The following is a 15,530-nucleotide window of genomic DNA, read 5'->3' as shown; positions in this document are numbered from 1 at the left end:
AGTCGGCAAAGAAAGGCAATATTTCAACAGGCTGTCTGCAGACACGCTGTTTAAATCACTGGCCTTATCTGAGCCCGCGCTCATTCTAATATTTCTCCTCAAATATTGCACTGGAGATACGCTATCCATACCTGCACATTCGTCTTCCTGTGTGGTCTGCATATGTACGAGCGGACACAGACAAATGCGCGCGTCTGTGCGCAACATCAAGCGCTCTCTCAAATATTTGTCGTGTACGGCGCACCAATGCGAATGTTGTCAGTCATCTTTGCAAGAAACACAGGCGCGCATAAACTCCAAGCGCAGCGCTCTGCTCTCTCTCTCAACACCTCATCTGGCAGAGGCCTCCGGGTCGCGCACATCTGTATATAACATACCGTACGAGGTGTCATTTTAAGATTTCTGCGCATATAAATACAATTATTTTGCCCGGCAAGAGTCCAAATGGGATACCAGACTCATTTTACAACCGGAAAAAAAACACACATAGACACGCGGACACACACACACACACTGTACAATACTACATCCATCACCGGGGCTCAGGGCTGACAGCTTTGTCAAAGTGAGCCGCAGGGGAGAGGGAGAATGGCATTGTGGGATTGAGTCCTCCCATCGGACGCTGCGCTGACAGGAGAGAAGAAAAGGGGAGAGGAAGGAGAGAAAAGGGGGGAATGAAATGGGGAAAATTGGGGGAATGTGTTGTTGCAGAGGGAGGGAGAGGGAGAGAGAGAGAGGGAGAGAGAGAGAGAGAGAGAGAGAGAGGGCTGAGCTGAGCCCATCAAAAAACCAGCAGCTCTCCTGCTGTAGTCTGTTTACCAAGACTGGCCTTGTGAAGGACAGACAAAGAGCATATTGCAGACCTGGCAGCATGACCACATCACACAGTAAAACACACACACACACACACACACACACACACACACACACAAAAGACCTCCTGAGGCTCTGCCAAACTGCAGCAAATGAACCCGGGCCCTGGTTTAGAACACACTGAGAAACAATGTACTCGGTGACAAATGCACGTAAGATGCACTTATTCACCGCTTTAGAGGGCAGCTGGCGGCTCGGTGAATGGAGCCGTCAGTCGCTCTCGAACTGCACAGATCAGTTGTCAGAGTCAGACGGAGACCCTTTCTTTTTTTTTTTTTTTTTTTTCTTAAATAAACACCTTCACCACGGGCACCGAGGGACCGATCCCGCCGCTATCCACTGATCTGTGAGCTCAGCCTCAAATCATCCTCATCCTGTGATTGCGGCGCCCATCTCGGAGCTAAGGAGGACGGCAATTGACAAAAAAAGAGAGAGACAGCGAGAGAGGCAGTGAGACTTACAGACATTGGCCTCCCCCAATTACAGACAAAACAGTGGCACTCTATTCACTTTACTCTTCGCCTGGCTCCTGACAAACCCTGTCATGATTCCTTCAACCAGCTCTCGTGTCTCTCCCTGACACTCTCCAGGCTCTAATTAGGCTTGTAAATAATTATTGCAATTAAAGCCTACAATTAGGAGGAGTGAAGCACCGCCATTAGTTTCACAATAAATGTCACGAGCATTCTGCATAGGCGCGGGGAGGAAACAGACAAATGCTGTGCCATTATAGAGGCAGACAGACAGTGAAAGAGGCAGAAAGAGAGAAGGGGGGGGGGGGTATATGAAGGCAGTTGACATACTCACAGCTCTTAATTATAGAGCTGATTATTCTGGCAGGATGGCTCCTGGACTGTTCCTTTGGCTCACATTCACAAAGTGACAAAGCGTGGCTGCGCGCATATACCCGACGCACACATGCGACACATACGCACCCTCGTATAGGCGAAAGACGGGAAAAGTTTTCGCAGGGTTTGTACACATTTTTCAAGGTCAAATTCAAGCACTTTTCAAGCACTTTTAAGGGTCATTTTTAAGATTTTCCAGCACCTTACTGCTGGGGTAAAATACGTATCTAAAGGAATATATATACTTGTGATTTTTTTCTTCACTTTTTATCACAATTATGTACATTGTATTATGCTGTAAACATCTAAAATGATATTCTATAAAAGCAAAAACTTCAGAAATTAATTATCCAGTCTGATCCCAGTTTTGTGAAAGACACAGAGTTATAATGTCAAGCACTTTCAAGCACTTAAACTAAAATCCAAGCGCTTTTCAGACCTTGAAAACACAACATTGAAATTCAAGCACTTTCAAGGATTTCAAGCACCCGTACGAACCCTGTTTTCGGCGCGTAAACACGGCAGCACAGCAGCGGCAGAGGTTGAAACTGGAGCTCGATCCGATTGTTTCCAGATAACGAGCGGCGCGAAACGAGCTCAAGGACAGGTTCGCCACTCGAGGTGCTTAGCGTACTGACTTCCCGCCAAACGCTGACCACGTCTACTCAGTGTTTACTTCGACACATTTGTTGTTAATTGCCTGTTTAAAACCTTCTCGCACTCCCCAACGCTCCACCGCTTGATATGATAATGATAACGATAAATAATAGAAAATTTGACTTCCGTCACACCTCTCATAGAAGGGCAGGAACTCAAGGTGCTTTACAATAATGTGAAAAACACAAGAAAGTGAATAGAAACAGGAGGAGTTGAAACAAGAGGAAATATTAATGGCACCAAGTAGATTGATTCCTCTGCCAAGCCCCAACAGTCCCCTTTAATCAAGGTTTCAGTAGAGCCTATAATCCAATATCAAACTCAACAGCCGTGTATCACACGAGATTATAAACATCCCATGACTGCTTAACCGTAATTCAAGCTCTCAAGATCGAGGATATGCATCAAATTGCACTCAGGCATACATACCAGCCACCTGAATGCACCGTTTCAATTCAATTTCAATCTGTGAGGAAGTTCATTTTTGCATTCTATCTAGAACTCATCCAATACTGATGCTTTTAGGATTGTATTTTGGGTGAGCAGCCAAACCGAAGAGTTGGGATCTGACGAGTTGGGAAATCTTACAAACCGGATCTTTATCCAGATCTGCACCAAAAGTGAACGGGATCCATTCTAGGTCGAGACCCAACCTCCGTCTAAATCCATCCAGCTGTTTTTGGTTAAACCTGCTGACAAGCCAACCAACCGAGAAACACACAGTCAACAAAAAGACACAGACGGGTGAATAATGACTTTTTTCAATTGCCGTTTCAACCGTTCACAGAGCTTACACCACGTATAGCCTTAGGTAGGGAGTCCCACAGTGTTCGTGTACAGTTAAAAAAGGCTGAGCTACAGATTTTCCCATTTGTGTGATTGGTTGCATTTCAAAAAAACAGTAGATGAGAGGATCCGAGAGGCCGTGAAGGATCGTAAAAAGACAAACTAGTTGGCGATACAAGCAGATTCCAAGCCTTTAAGAGCCTTGTAAAGAGGTAATAGTACTTTAAAATCAATCCTAAAAGACACCGGGAGCCAGAGCAGGTTAGCTAAACTGGGAGTGACATGTTCGGTCTCTCTTGTTCTAGTTAAAAGCCCGGCAGCAGAGTTCTGAATTCATTGTAGTTTTTCCAATTCATTGTTTTGGAGCACCGGCCAAGAGAGCGTTACGGAAGTCTAATCTAAATAAACGCATGAGCAAGCGGTTTGCGACGTGGACGCTGTGACGGGAGCTGCTTCAATCAAAGAAGAAAGCTTCAATATGTGGGATTTAAAACATTTAGAAGACTCAAACACGCATTTATCTCGTGCTGAATTTTTCAAGAATCCCTCACGGTTCAACAATGTAGCAAAAGTGAAGACTGGATATAAAAATTTCATTCTTTTTTTTTTTTGTTACCCCTCCAGGGGTGATATTTGTGGGAGCAACCGTCAGCTGGCTAATGGCTGACTCTGGGAGACTGCAGACAGACAGAGACAGAGGTGTCAGAGAGTCTAAGGATCAGGTATCCCTTTCCTCATTATCTCATATTATGTCAGGAGGCCAGTGAGGGACTGTGGGAAGCGGGGGGGGGGGGGGGAGGTTGGGACGGGAGACAGCCGGGAGTTTTTAGCTGGTATTAAGGGATGTGCAGACACACACATGATCTCACAGCCAGACAAAAACACGTCTCTCTCTCTCTCATGTGGGGTCTGGAGATCCGCTCGGACCGGACTTGCCGCTGTTTGAGTCCGTTCGGAGGCCGTTTCACCTGAAGCAGACGTCAAGTTACACATTGCTTGTTTACCGACAGCTGCGCGGTCTGCTAACACAGTCTGCTGGACTAGTCGTTGAGTTCACAGCTTGTGCAGTGCATCGCAGTGTACTGACCACTGCTGAAGTGGCAGGGGACTTGGGTGTGAAGGCGGGAAAGAGGGGGGGTTAATGGATGGATGGATGGATGGATGGATGGATGGGGAAATGGGAGGTGAGAGGGTGCTCGGGCTGGGACCTGGGTGCACCGGCTTCTATTAATTAACAGCTTGATGGGGGCTGACAGGACGTGTGCCGCTATCAAATAATGAGGTTAGGATTGGCCAATGGTTCCAGGGCACAAAACCTGATTAACACTAATCCTGGCTTAAGTCAATTAACAATGCCTGCTCAGGGACTAATGCAAATGAGGGGGGCTTTGTTAGCCGGGCTAGCACACGGGGAAGCAAACAGGGCTCGGCATTCAGACATGTAAAACATTGCTAGAACACAGCTGAAAGGGGGAAGGATACTCACGTCGGTCATCGTGAGGAAGAAATAGCCGACTGGCAGCGGTCAGGGCAGATGGAAGCTATAAAAACATGATTCAGTGAAGAGGGGCGGCTCGGACCGACCCGGTGAGAGACCCCTTCCTGTTGATGAACAGGCTCAGTCAACCCTTGAACTTCCCACAACCCCTGACCTCGCTGCGCTGAGAGACAGCACACGAAGATCCATTAAAAGCAAAACGCATAGAGCACTTATTTTAAGTCCCTCAAGAAATAAGGGTCGTCTAAATGAATGGATCGCACACAGAAAGCTTCACAGGCTCCGATTCAGGCAGGAAACGGGGCAAATACACGCGTATTAACTCGCAGGAAGGAAAAAAATATCATATGGTTTCAAACCACACAACTTTCCATTCAAAGGCCCTGATGTCAGATGATACAAAGAGGAAAATAAAAGCCATTAATGGGCAGACACTGGCATCACTGTGGCGTGCGATGGGACTGGAGACAGAGCGGGCATGTGATCGTTCCATCTTGTAAAAATCTAATAATATCATTAAAAATAAAAGTCAGAAAACAAGGCCGCATCAAGACTCCACAAACAGGAGATTGTTCCTGAAGTGTTAAATTATTTGATTAAATGGTACAAGTTATTTGACTATTACCAAACAATGAAATGCTTTATATGGCGTTTATTATGTAACTTTAAAAAATTGTTTCATTAACTGTTCGTTTACCATTTATTAATGATGGTAATTAATTGAGTGTATCCCCCAAATTGTACAGGTACTGAAAACATTTAACATTTCTACACCAATCAAGGCAAATTATCACCGAATTAGCCCAGTTTAATTACACTAGAATACGGAAATAACACACATTTACACACATACACACTTGTACAAATGCGCGGACACACACAGCTCCAGATTAAGGAATCCCGACAAGTGGGTCAGGGATGAAAGTGGTTTTCTTCGGAATGAAAAGCTAAGTGGCGTCATCAATAACATTGGATGTGCGTATTGACAGAGGAATTTATCCTAATTTGTCCGGCCGTCAATATCAAGTGAAGCTGTCACGGACGCAGCGAGGGATCTAAAGCCCAGGGTTCCTCGCCAGCTGCAGAGCACCTGGGCGAGGAAGCGGCCGTGCGATTGATTTGCTGGCCCTCAACCCCGCGGCTGCCAATCTGACCCCACTGTCGCGCTTACATCCCAGATAAAACATGACGGCCGATCTATCAAGGCCGGTGTCTGTTGTCTGACTGATAGCGGGCTTGGCCCGGAGATGTTTGTCTGTAGTTGAGGTCTGTCGAAAAAACAGACAGATGCCATGAAGCCGTGACTACTGCTTCCACTCTCTCCGTCAGCCCCGATGAGGGTGGAATGGGATGCAGATGTTTGGTCCATATGTTGGCACACGGCGTCACAGTTTTCTCATGCATGACAGAGAACCTTTGTTCAGGTCACGTCTCGCCTACAAACACTGATGCAGACTTCATGGTTGCCTGGCGTACATGTCACCTCCTGTACTGTTGGTTGAACCACAATAATACAAACCTCATTTGACCTCAGTCGAGGTCAGTGAAGTAGATATATCTCACTTAACTCACACTCATACGGTTAGAAAGCCAACTGTGGACACAACATGGGAGTTCGGTGAGAGAGATGTCTTTTTTTTCTCCCATTTTGCTTTCAAGAACCTCAATATTCTGACATTTTGATTGTGGGGGAAAAACTTTGGGACTTCACAGAACCGAATTCCACCAATTGCTCTCTCGGGCTAAAAGCTGCCTCTTGAACGTCAGCTGTGCTATGATGGAGGGTAGTCGAGTTATTGGGACTCTTTGTCCGAGTGTCACTGACGGACAGATTGGTGAGAAACACAGAGATATGGGTCAGTGGTCAAACCCCTTGGTCTTGTTCACTCTCTGGCAGCTGCAAGCTAACCAGGCCGCCCTTGGGCCGGGACGGGGTCAAAGGACGGCAACCTCGACACTTGTTGAGGTTCTGGAAGTCGCCGGATGCCCCTTCGCTACTCAGCCCTGACAACAGACGATCAAACATTGCAAAGAAAAGGAGGGGCTCAGAAGAAGCAGACACAAAGCGCTGATCTTTTTGTCCCTGTGCCTTTTTTTGACTCTGTTTGCTCTACCGTTGTGTCCATTCTTTTGACCTGAACCTTTGCCAGACTCCTTCCCTCCCCACCAGATGCAATGAGAAAAGGATGGGAGTATCTTCCCGAAGCCTCTGAAATGGATCGTTAGAATCAGAGCTGCGTGCACACAAGAAAAGCATGCACACAAACTTAAGTCTTTGAATGAGTGGCCTGGATGTGAGCCAGTCCAATCTGCTTGTTGTGGAGGGTGTAAATAGTAAAAGCCAGGAAACAAAAGGCTTTCCACCAACGCCGCTGCTAGTCGCCTTTTTTTTCTTTTAGTCTGCACAAGCTGTAACACCTACAGTGCACAGTGGAAGGCCTGGCTATAAGCCATCATGTGCTCCATGCCCATTAACACATGAAATCAGCGTGTCATACACACCAAAGTCCTGCATAATGATGAGCCAGTAGCATGTCAGCTAATCTAAGACTGGACGAGGTGTGAATGATTCCCATTTCCTCCTGTCTCGATAACCACGGAACCCATTTCCTCCCAATCTAACCACACCAGCCGAACAAAGGTTCTTGGGGGGGATAAGGAGAGGGAGGGTTGGGAAGGAGGGGGGATAACCAGAAAACTCTAGGGGGGGAAAGGAGGGTGGGGGTGCTCCGAGGGAGAACAGGTTGAGGGGAGGCTTCATACAAAAAAAAAAAAGGTTGGGAAAAAAAAAAAGAAGAAAGAATCCATGCATGGATTTCAAATTTCACAGCTGAGCACCTGGAAGAAATTGCCGGGCTTGGAAAAAAAAAAAAAAAAAAAAAATGAGGTCTTCTTTTCTTTTCTGATAATCTGCGAGCTGTAATGTCGCCGTTCCATACATGGAGCCGGGGTAAGGGAAGGGGAAGGACGGCGGCGTACGAGGGATTGGAGGCTGAGGGGGTTTAATGTTTGCTAAAGAGCCACGAGTGTATCGGAGAGTGACAGCAGCACATGGCTGAACGCCTCTATAGGGGGAAGGACTGTGTGCCTGTCCATGAAAGACGGGTCTGTTTTACAAGCCAGCTCAGTATCCCTCAGTTGGTCATGCTAGCAAGTATTTCACACTTATCCTTATAAAGAGCCGGCAATTAGACGGCCACTATTTCACGGAGAACGCTATTATATCCGCCGAGGTCTATTATGTGCTCTTGTGTGTCTCGGCCGTAAAACGTTACAAAAAAAAAACCCACCGAGCTCCATTACAAAGTCAACACCTGCCTCCTTTCTTGGGATTTAATTAAGACATGATAAAAGGTAACACTTTTATTTATGTCTGAGCGGTTTTCTCTCAGTATTTTTTTTTTTTTTTCCATTTATCGAGGTGTTTTCAAAAAGGGTTTTTTTTTTCGGGGCAGAACTAAAGCCACGCCACAGGTATCACTTCAAAACCCCTTTCAGATGTTAAATCTTGATTGTTCCCCATGAATAATACATTATAGGCTGTGGGTTTCGGGCGCGCACTGGCCGCTGACCAAAGCAACCGACATAATGCAGTCACTGATTCTCAGCCGCGTGTGATGAGCGCTCGGCCCCACCGCTGGGTGCCGGCGGCCATAACAGCACAATACGCCACAAAGGGAATGAAAGGGCCTCATAAAAATGTTGATAATCCGGCCCCGAAAGACCCTCACTCGATACTGGAGTAGTTGTCGCCATTTATCCCAGCGCGCTGCATTGTGTTGATAAACCGACAACAAAGACAGCGAATGCCGCTCGGGGGATCATGCGGGCCACAGTGTCAGGCGCGCCGCTCCGTCCCCCTTCTGTTGGCACGAACTCCCATAATGCAGCACACACACACACACACACACACAAACGTATACAAACACAGGACCGGTCATGGTGTTAAAAAGAAAACAAGTGGTGCCGGTTTTTTTTTTTCAGGCAGCCGGAAAAAAGATACATGAGAGAAAAGGGAAGAGAAGGGGTTGGTATTGAATGAGAGGCGGAGAGAGAAAGACACGGCGGGGATGAAGCCAACACTCGTGCACACGTCCGACGCGCCGAATTTGCATGAGCTGGCAAAAGCACCAGTGGTTTAGCTCTGCTCCAGCTGCCGTTCACACATGGATAACTCTTTCTACCTGTTTGATTAGAGACACTGCTGCAGTTGTTCCAGCGCCGGAGCATTACTGTAGGCGCGCTTGTATCTGGTATGTAAAGCAGGACTCGCAGATAAAGGTTAAAGCCCCCTGCGCTCTCCCGTGCACAAACTCTCGCAGAGGTTACGTGGCGCGTACGACGACGATGTATTCGGTTTGAAATCCGCTGGCTTTTTGATGCAATATTAAATGCAGTGAGGTGTTCCAGACATGTAAGACATTTCAGGGGGGGGGGGGGGGGGGGCATTTCATATGACGCAGACGGAGGGAAAAAGACAGGAAGGGATGAGAGGGAGAAAGTCGAGGACGCGTCTGGGAGGCGGCTCGACCGAATCTCCCGGAACAGCCATGACCTTTTTCCCTACATCACTGCGTTTGCCGCCGGCGCTGCTTCCCCAGCCAAGTACCAAAATCGCAGTATTATCGGTCTAAATATAGACGCAGCCGCACAAACACACACGCGCACACACAGAGAGGTACTAACGCAACATGACTCAAACATGTGATCTGGCAGAAATCCATATGATGGATCTGCCGAATCACAGAACGCACAAGGACAGATGGAAGACGAAGGAGCTCAGAGCGCGAAGCCTGTGAAAAACCCAGAGATGACGCAACAAGCGTGTTTTTGAGGTTTCTCAATAGTCGAGGCGCCGTAGTGGATACGCGCAAATGTCTGAAGATAAATCTCAGAGATGAAAAACCTCCTGCTACGTGTTTCAGGACTGTCAGTAATGATACAGCACCCTACATAAAGACACACACACACACACACACACACGCGCTCACGCTGCTCCTTGAGAAGAGAAAGTCAGTGAGCCAGGTCTTTTCATCAGTTCCACTGCGCTGCGTCGCACTTGGTCAATCTCACCACATCATTAATATGGTGGATGCCATTGTCATTACATCTACAAAACAAAAGCACAGTTTAACATGGCAGCGCCCGTGGATCGAATGCGAAACAGGGAGCCATTAAACAGGTCTGAGCGCGAGTGAACGATGGCGTCTGGCGTGGGAGAGTGTGAGAGGGAGACAAATGAGACAAAAACGAGAGCGGAAAGTTCTTCCGCGCGCCGAACCAGAACTTTGGGTAGGCAGAGAGTCGCTGTAGAGGATCTATACATATGCAGTAGGAGTCATCTATATATACGCGGGCGAGAGGAAAAAGCGTGATGAAAAGCCTCCGAAAGCCTGATGGAGATCCCATTTGAATACTGAATGGGGGGCCGGGGGTTTGCATGTGTGTAATTATAGTTTTTTTTGTGGCGGGTGTTCACATGGCGGCGAGAGCCCGTGCGTTACGTCGGTACCTATGCAAATAAAAACCTGAGGGAGCATGCGCTTTGCATGTGGGCGAGTGTGTGTGTGTGTGTGTGTGTGTGTGCGTGCGCCCCTGTGGGCGCCGGTCTGCGTGTTTGTGTTTACAAAGGCCTCGCACATCCCACGATTCACGGCTTCGCCACAACACACACAGACAGGTGTGAGGACTGGAGCGAGCGAGAGCCCAGATTGCGGAGCACGGCCTCGCTGAGCAAATATTGCTCTCTCTCTTTCCTGATTTCCGTCTGCCCCTCTCTCTCTCTCTCTCTCTCTTTCTGTCTGTCTCTGCCTCGGTCTCTCTCTGCATCCTCTCTTTCCCACTGTGCCAAACACAGAGGGCCTCTTTGTTATTCAGAGTAGGAAATGCAACCGGAGCCAAATCTGCCCTGCTTTCTGCTTGATATCATCCCTCCTTTGTTCTAACGGTCTCCCATCACCAGGCGTTTGGCCTCAAGCGGCATCAGCCTGACACATGCGAAACAAGCGGCGCTCAGAGAAGACAGACCTCGTGACGTCCTGAACGTCTGACTTCAAGTGCGGCTGGAGGTGACATTTAGGCTTACGATCATACAAAAGGTCAAATAGATCTTTTCTCCACTGAAAGCTCGTGAGAAACGGGGGAGCCGGTTTGAAGGCGGCTGCTGTGTGCTGTGTATTTCACAGTGGATAGTGCTGGCACTTTGAAAAATACATGATGGTACCCAGTGGTGTGCATCCTAAATTTATCCCCCTGAGTGGAAAGAGGTAAGACGGAGGTCAGAGATAATAAAATGCATTATGTGCAGCTCTGCCGAGACTCGTAACAGAAATAACAATGTGGATTACAGCTTTGTGAGAGAGTTGTTCATCTGGATCAATCACGCGTTGAATCAACTATCCAGAATCACATACGTGTAAAAAAAACTTGTCTTTTTTTTTTTTTGGGTGTGTTGAATTTGCCAATTTATGCAAAAAGCCTGAATGAGTGCACGTCCAACGCTGAATCCCAATTCAGTTCCTCTGTCAGGTGTGACTATCGAGTAGTATCCATGAACATGCAGGGTAACATCCCCCGGCGTGGTTGAAAGCATTTCAGTATGTGTGTGTGTGTGTGTGTGCACACGCCTGTCTGCTTCGATCCTCCCCAACCCCTGGAGAGCGAAACACAAGAGTGTACGGGCTGAATACTAATAATATTCACCAGCATCACTCCTCCCTCGGATGACTAGCAGTTATGAACTCGACTTCAAAAGCTCGTTTCATCTGCAGAATAAGTCGGTATAAAGGATTTGGGTAAATATGGGAAACAGACTTGACTCGGTAAAAAAAAAAAAACACTTGAAATCTGTGTCATGTCTTCATTGTCACAACCCCTTTTGTGCCGAGCAAAAAAAAAAAAAACCCGCTTATACCCACTCGCATCTGGCGTTTTGTCTTCGGTGGGAAAAGGGAGCGATCGGCGTTCGCTCTTGGGTCAAACGACTCTGCAGCTCCACCGGCTCCGGTCGGCGTGACATCCAGGTGGAACGGCTCATTTTGGCTCCTTTGTCCTGAACAAACGCTGTGACGCACGTCGCAGTTACTGACGTTGGTGCGTAAATGGTTTTCCGCTCAAGGAGGCCGGTTTGGAAAGAAGACTGAAGTAAGATGTATAAAGTAACCAGTAGCCCCTTTTAGTTAGAAAATGCGCCACATTTGCAGCCAGGTAAAGGCTGCAATCTGTCACCTTTTCTATGCGAAAGGGAGGTGTAATATTCCTTCTTTTCCAAAAAGCCGCCACTCGTTGAGGCGTAAACATGTGACGTGACAGGAAGCACGAAGTTGGGCGTGAACAGTGATGTACAACATACGCGTCGGAAGAATATTTAGCCTCGTGACTTCATTGTCAGTCATAATTGCTGCGCAGCTGCCCGCTCAAGGCCGGCGGGATGCAGCATAATCATGAATGTCCGCTGCCTCGTCATGGGGGCGGCGCCTCGCCTCCTCCGTTAGCTGCCTCAAGCACCGGACAGCTAACAGGAAGCAGGTCGAATTTGTCTTCAAAATAAGAGCTTTACATTGCACCCCATTGGAGTTTAGAACTGGGTTCTTAGCGGGGGGCTTTTAATTTGAAAGCAGCGACCGTTTGTAGCTTGCTGCTACAACAACAAGCTGACAACGAAGACAGCTACAGAGACCGAGGAGGCGCTAGCATGTCCTGGATCTCAGCGGCTGCCCAGTCGCTCATCTTGACGTCCGCGGATGAAGTGATGGACTGACTGCTGTGATCAGCTGTTTCCTAGTTTTAAAACTCGATTTTAAAACAGTGCACGTCATTGACACCTCCGCCCATCTCAAGCCATTTCCGGCACATCGACGGCTCGGATTTACATAGCAGTGGAGGCGTGAACCCTCCGTTGCAAAACAGACCCCCGATTTACCACTTTCTGTCTAAATCCGCGGACCTAGCCGCAAAAACGACGGCCAACTTGCCGGCTTGCTGCCCAGTATAAAAATGACTAATGATACATTGTCGCTTGACCTCCGTGCTCCCGTTTCATGTTATCCAGAAAAGTAAAACTCATCTGCCGGCGATGGGGAAAGCAGCCGATCGCATGTACGTGCTTATTCTGATGTAAAAAAAAAAAAAAATGATTTGCAGATACATGTGTATATATTAGATTATTTATCAAGAAGATTTAAATTCTTGTCCTGGAGGTATTCATTTAAATATTTCGGTGGGTGTACTGTATAAATATTAATGAGGAAGGGATGTTTGAGTTTTTAAATAATTTGCTCAGATATCATTTCTGTGATACGTCTTACAAAGAATCTCTGATACCGCTTGAAGTACGGAGCCGTTTACCGACGACGCGATTCGCCGTTTGACGGCGTAATGTTTTTGTCCTCGCAGCAGGCGAGCGTCTAAAACTGAAGCTGAGGAAACTTCTCAAAAAGTTTCTTGCAGATTACATTATCTGTTTTCCTCTCTCTGTATTAAACACTGCTGTCTGAACGACTCCCTCTCTCACCACGCCCGCCGTCCCTAACCTGTGAGCTGCAGCCAGCCAGTTGTTGAGTGTGTTAAAAGCAGAGATAAGGAGAGAGGACGACAATCTATCACCTCGCGCTGACAGCCTCGCACGTCGCCCGTCTCTGGGGTTTCTGCGCCGCCACGCTCCCCTGCAGCTGCTCCTCCTCCTCCTCCTCCGCCACTTCTTCTCTCCTCCCGTCACTTCTCCTCCTCTGTTTTGCCCTATCATGTTTTGCTCACCTCTCATATCCTCACTCCCGCTCTGTCCTCGTGTCCCCTCACACCCTTGTCCGCCCTCGCCCTCCTCCGCCTGCTTAGTATGTCGGCCGCATTGATGGCTATCGGCTGTTTCCCCGCCCGCCCCGGCGATGCTGTGTCACTTCATTAGAAGTGTGAAAGGATGACCTTGCACTCCGTCTCTCTTCTTTCCTCTCGGTGTCTCTCTTTTGCTCTGTCTCAGTCGCGCGCTCCTCCAGCTGTCCCTCTTTCCCTCATCACTCTTCCGCACATCCTCCGCCTCAGCCAGCCAGCCAGCCAGCCGGCGAGTGCCCTTCATCTCTGTCTCTCATTCTACCTTGTCTCTTCCTTGTCTCACTTTTTCATTTTTCCTCTCTCCCTGCCCTCATTGTTCTCCTTCATTATCAAACGTTGTCACAGCGTCCCCCCCCCCGCTGTGCCACCCAGGTTATTTATAGCGAACAGCGGGTGGCGGTGCTGGTGATGTTGAGAGGTGGGCCATCTAGGGCTCCGCTCGAGCACACACACACACACTTTTTCACAGCCTTTTCCCTGACATTTAAACATATGCACGCAGACGGAGACACACTTAAGCCTTTTCCAGTCGGGCGAGGGCACTTCAGTCCACGCGCACCACCTACCTGTCTCTCAGACATGACGTAGAGGTAGTTGCGGTCGGGGGAGAAGGCCATGTCCCGCAGGATGGGGCTGCCGTCCTTGATGACCGATATGGTCTCGTACTGGACGCCGCCGTGAGGAGGCCCGTCGACACGAATCTGAGGAACACAGAACACAAACAGGTCAACGGCGGCTATTTATAGCGGCGTGACAGCAGGAATGGGGGGGGAAAAAAAAAAAACAGACGAAGAGTGATTGACAGGAATGACAGTCAGGGGTCAAACAACATTTGCACAAACAATCTATCACCGTCATCTCGCTTACCTGGAGACTCAGGTGGGTGGAGAGGAAGCGGAGGACCGGAGAAATTAAAACCAGCGGCGAGGCTGATTAATTGACTTCCAAACACTTTCTTTTAAATTGTTTGGCACTTGTTTAATTTCATGGTGCGAGTCGAAATGTCAGCCTCCCGCGAGTCCATGCGGGCTGAGGTTACAGCAACTGTTAAGAATTATTAGCTGATATTATTAGACCTTTGTGAAACCTTAGCTCTGTTTTCCTTTCCCCGCTCTCCTGATGAATGATGCATTCCCTCGGCAAAGCTTTGAACTCGAGGCCAAGACCACCTAACTGCAAAAACATCGGAAAAGCATTCTAATGACTTATACGAAGTACGTGACCCTCCCTGACCCGAGCGGGCCGATGTCGGCCCCGTTTCGTCTTTATTCATCAGATCCCGCTGGCCCGGATACGTAACCGGCGCAGTAAATCTCGCAGGGCGGCACGGGTTCCCCCCCCGGCGCTGGCCGTGAGAGATGTCTCTGTGATGTCACATGTCACTGGGCCCTCCTCCACACCCCTGAAAAGGCTGATGGCTCTATCATCTGTCCATCCCCGCCTGCCTTCCTCCACCCAAACATTCATCTATCCATTCAGACGGTGACAGCACCAAAGAGCAGCCAGACTCTCTCTTGAAAACATCACAGAGGGGAAAGTCAAGGTCACATGTCTGTCAAGAGGAGATCAAACCGGGGAGGGGATGTGAGCAAATGTGCTTTGTGTGTGTGTGTGTGTGTGGGTATGAATGCATGTCAAACTGCTGCATGGCCAAGAAAAAGAAACGCGATGTAAGTTTGCACACAACCCCCCCCCCCCCCCCCCCCGAGAGCTTCGCCTTCAAAGCCTGAGGGTTAGCCGAGTACACGACAGCAGGCGGCACAGTTAAAGGGCCAGAGCTCAAAGTGGTTGAGCCCTTCCACGGCTGACCTACGTCTGACCTTGGCAAGCTAATCCAAACATCGAAGAAGGAGACATATGTGAAAACCATATGCGGGAGGAGAGGAGGCAGGATGCGGGGGCCGTGCCAGTCTTCATCTGGTTACTGACACTGCAGCGTGGACGGAGACCTCAGCAAATATGCTCACCCGTAAAGTATGCCGGCGCGCGGCCAGACCAGCGCTGTTCTGTTCACTACTGTGTCACCGCGTGTGTGTGTGTGT

At 48.5% G+C, this 15,530-nt stretch overlaps 1 protein-coding gene across 4 annotated transcripts in view; it reads right to left on the bottom strand.

Moving 5' to 3' along the window:
• Positions 1–15,530, bottom strand: part of plxna2 (plexin A2) — a 195,453-nt gene that overhangs the window by 102,813 nt on the left and 77,110 nt on the right. For all 4 annotated transcript variants that reach the window (XM_030421748.1, XM_030421750.1, XM_030421749.1 and 1 more), the window contains exon 4: positions 14,055–14,189. In XM_030421748.1, coding sequence (XP_030277608.1) covers positions 14,055–14,189 — 135 coding nt within the window. The remainder of the gene's footprint in view (positions 1–14,054; positions 14,190–15,530) is intronic.

Source organism: Sparus aurata, chromosome 7, assembly GCF_900880675.1.
Source record: "Sparus aurata chromosome 7, fSpaAur1.1, whole genome shotgun sequence".
In the NCBI taxonomy this organism is placed as follows: Eukaryota; Metazoa; Chordata; class Actinopteri; order Spariformes; family Sparidae; genus Sparus; species Sparus aurata.
The sequence above is the reverse complement of the archived record's forward strand: the minus strand, read 5'-3'. Positions and strand labels throughout refer to the sequence as shown.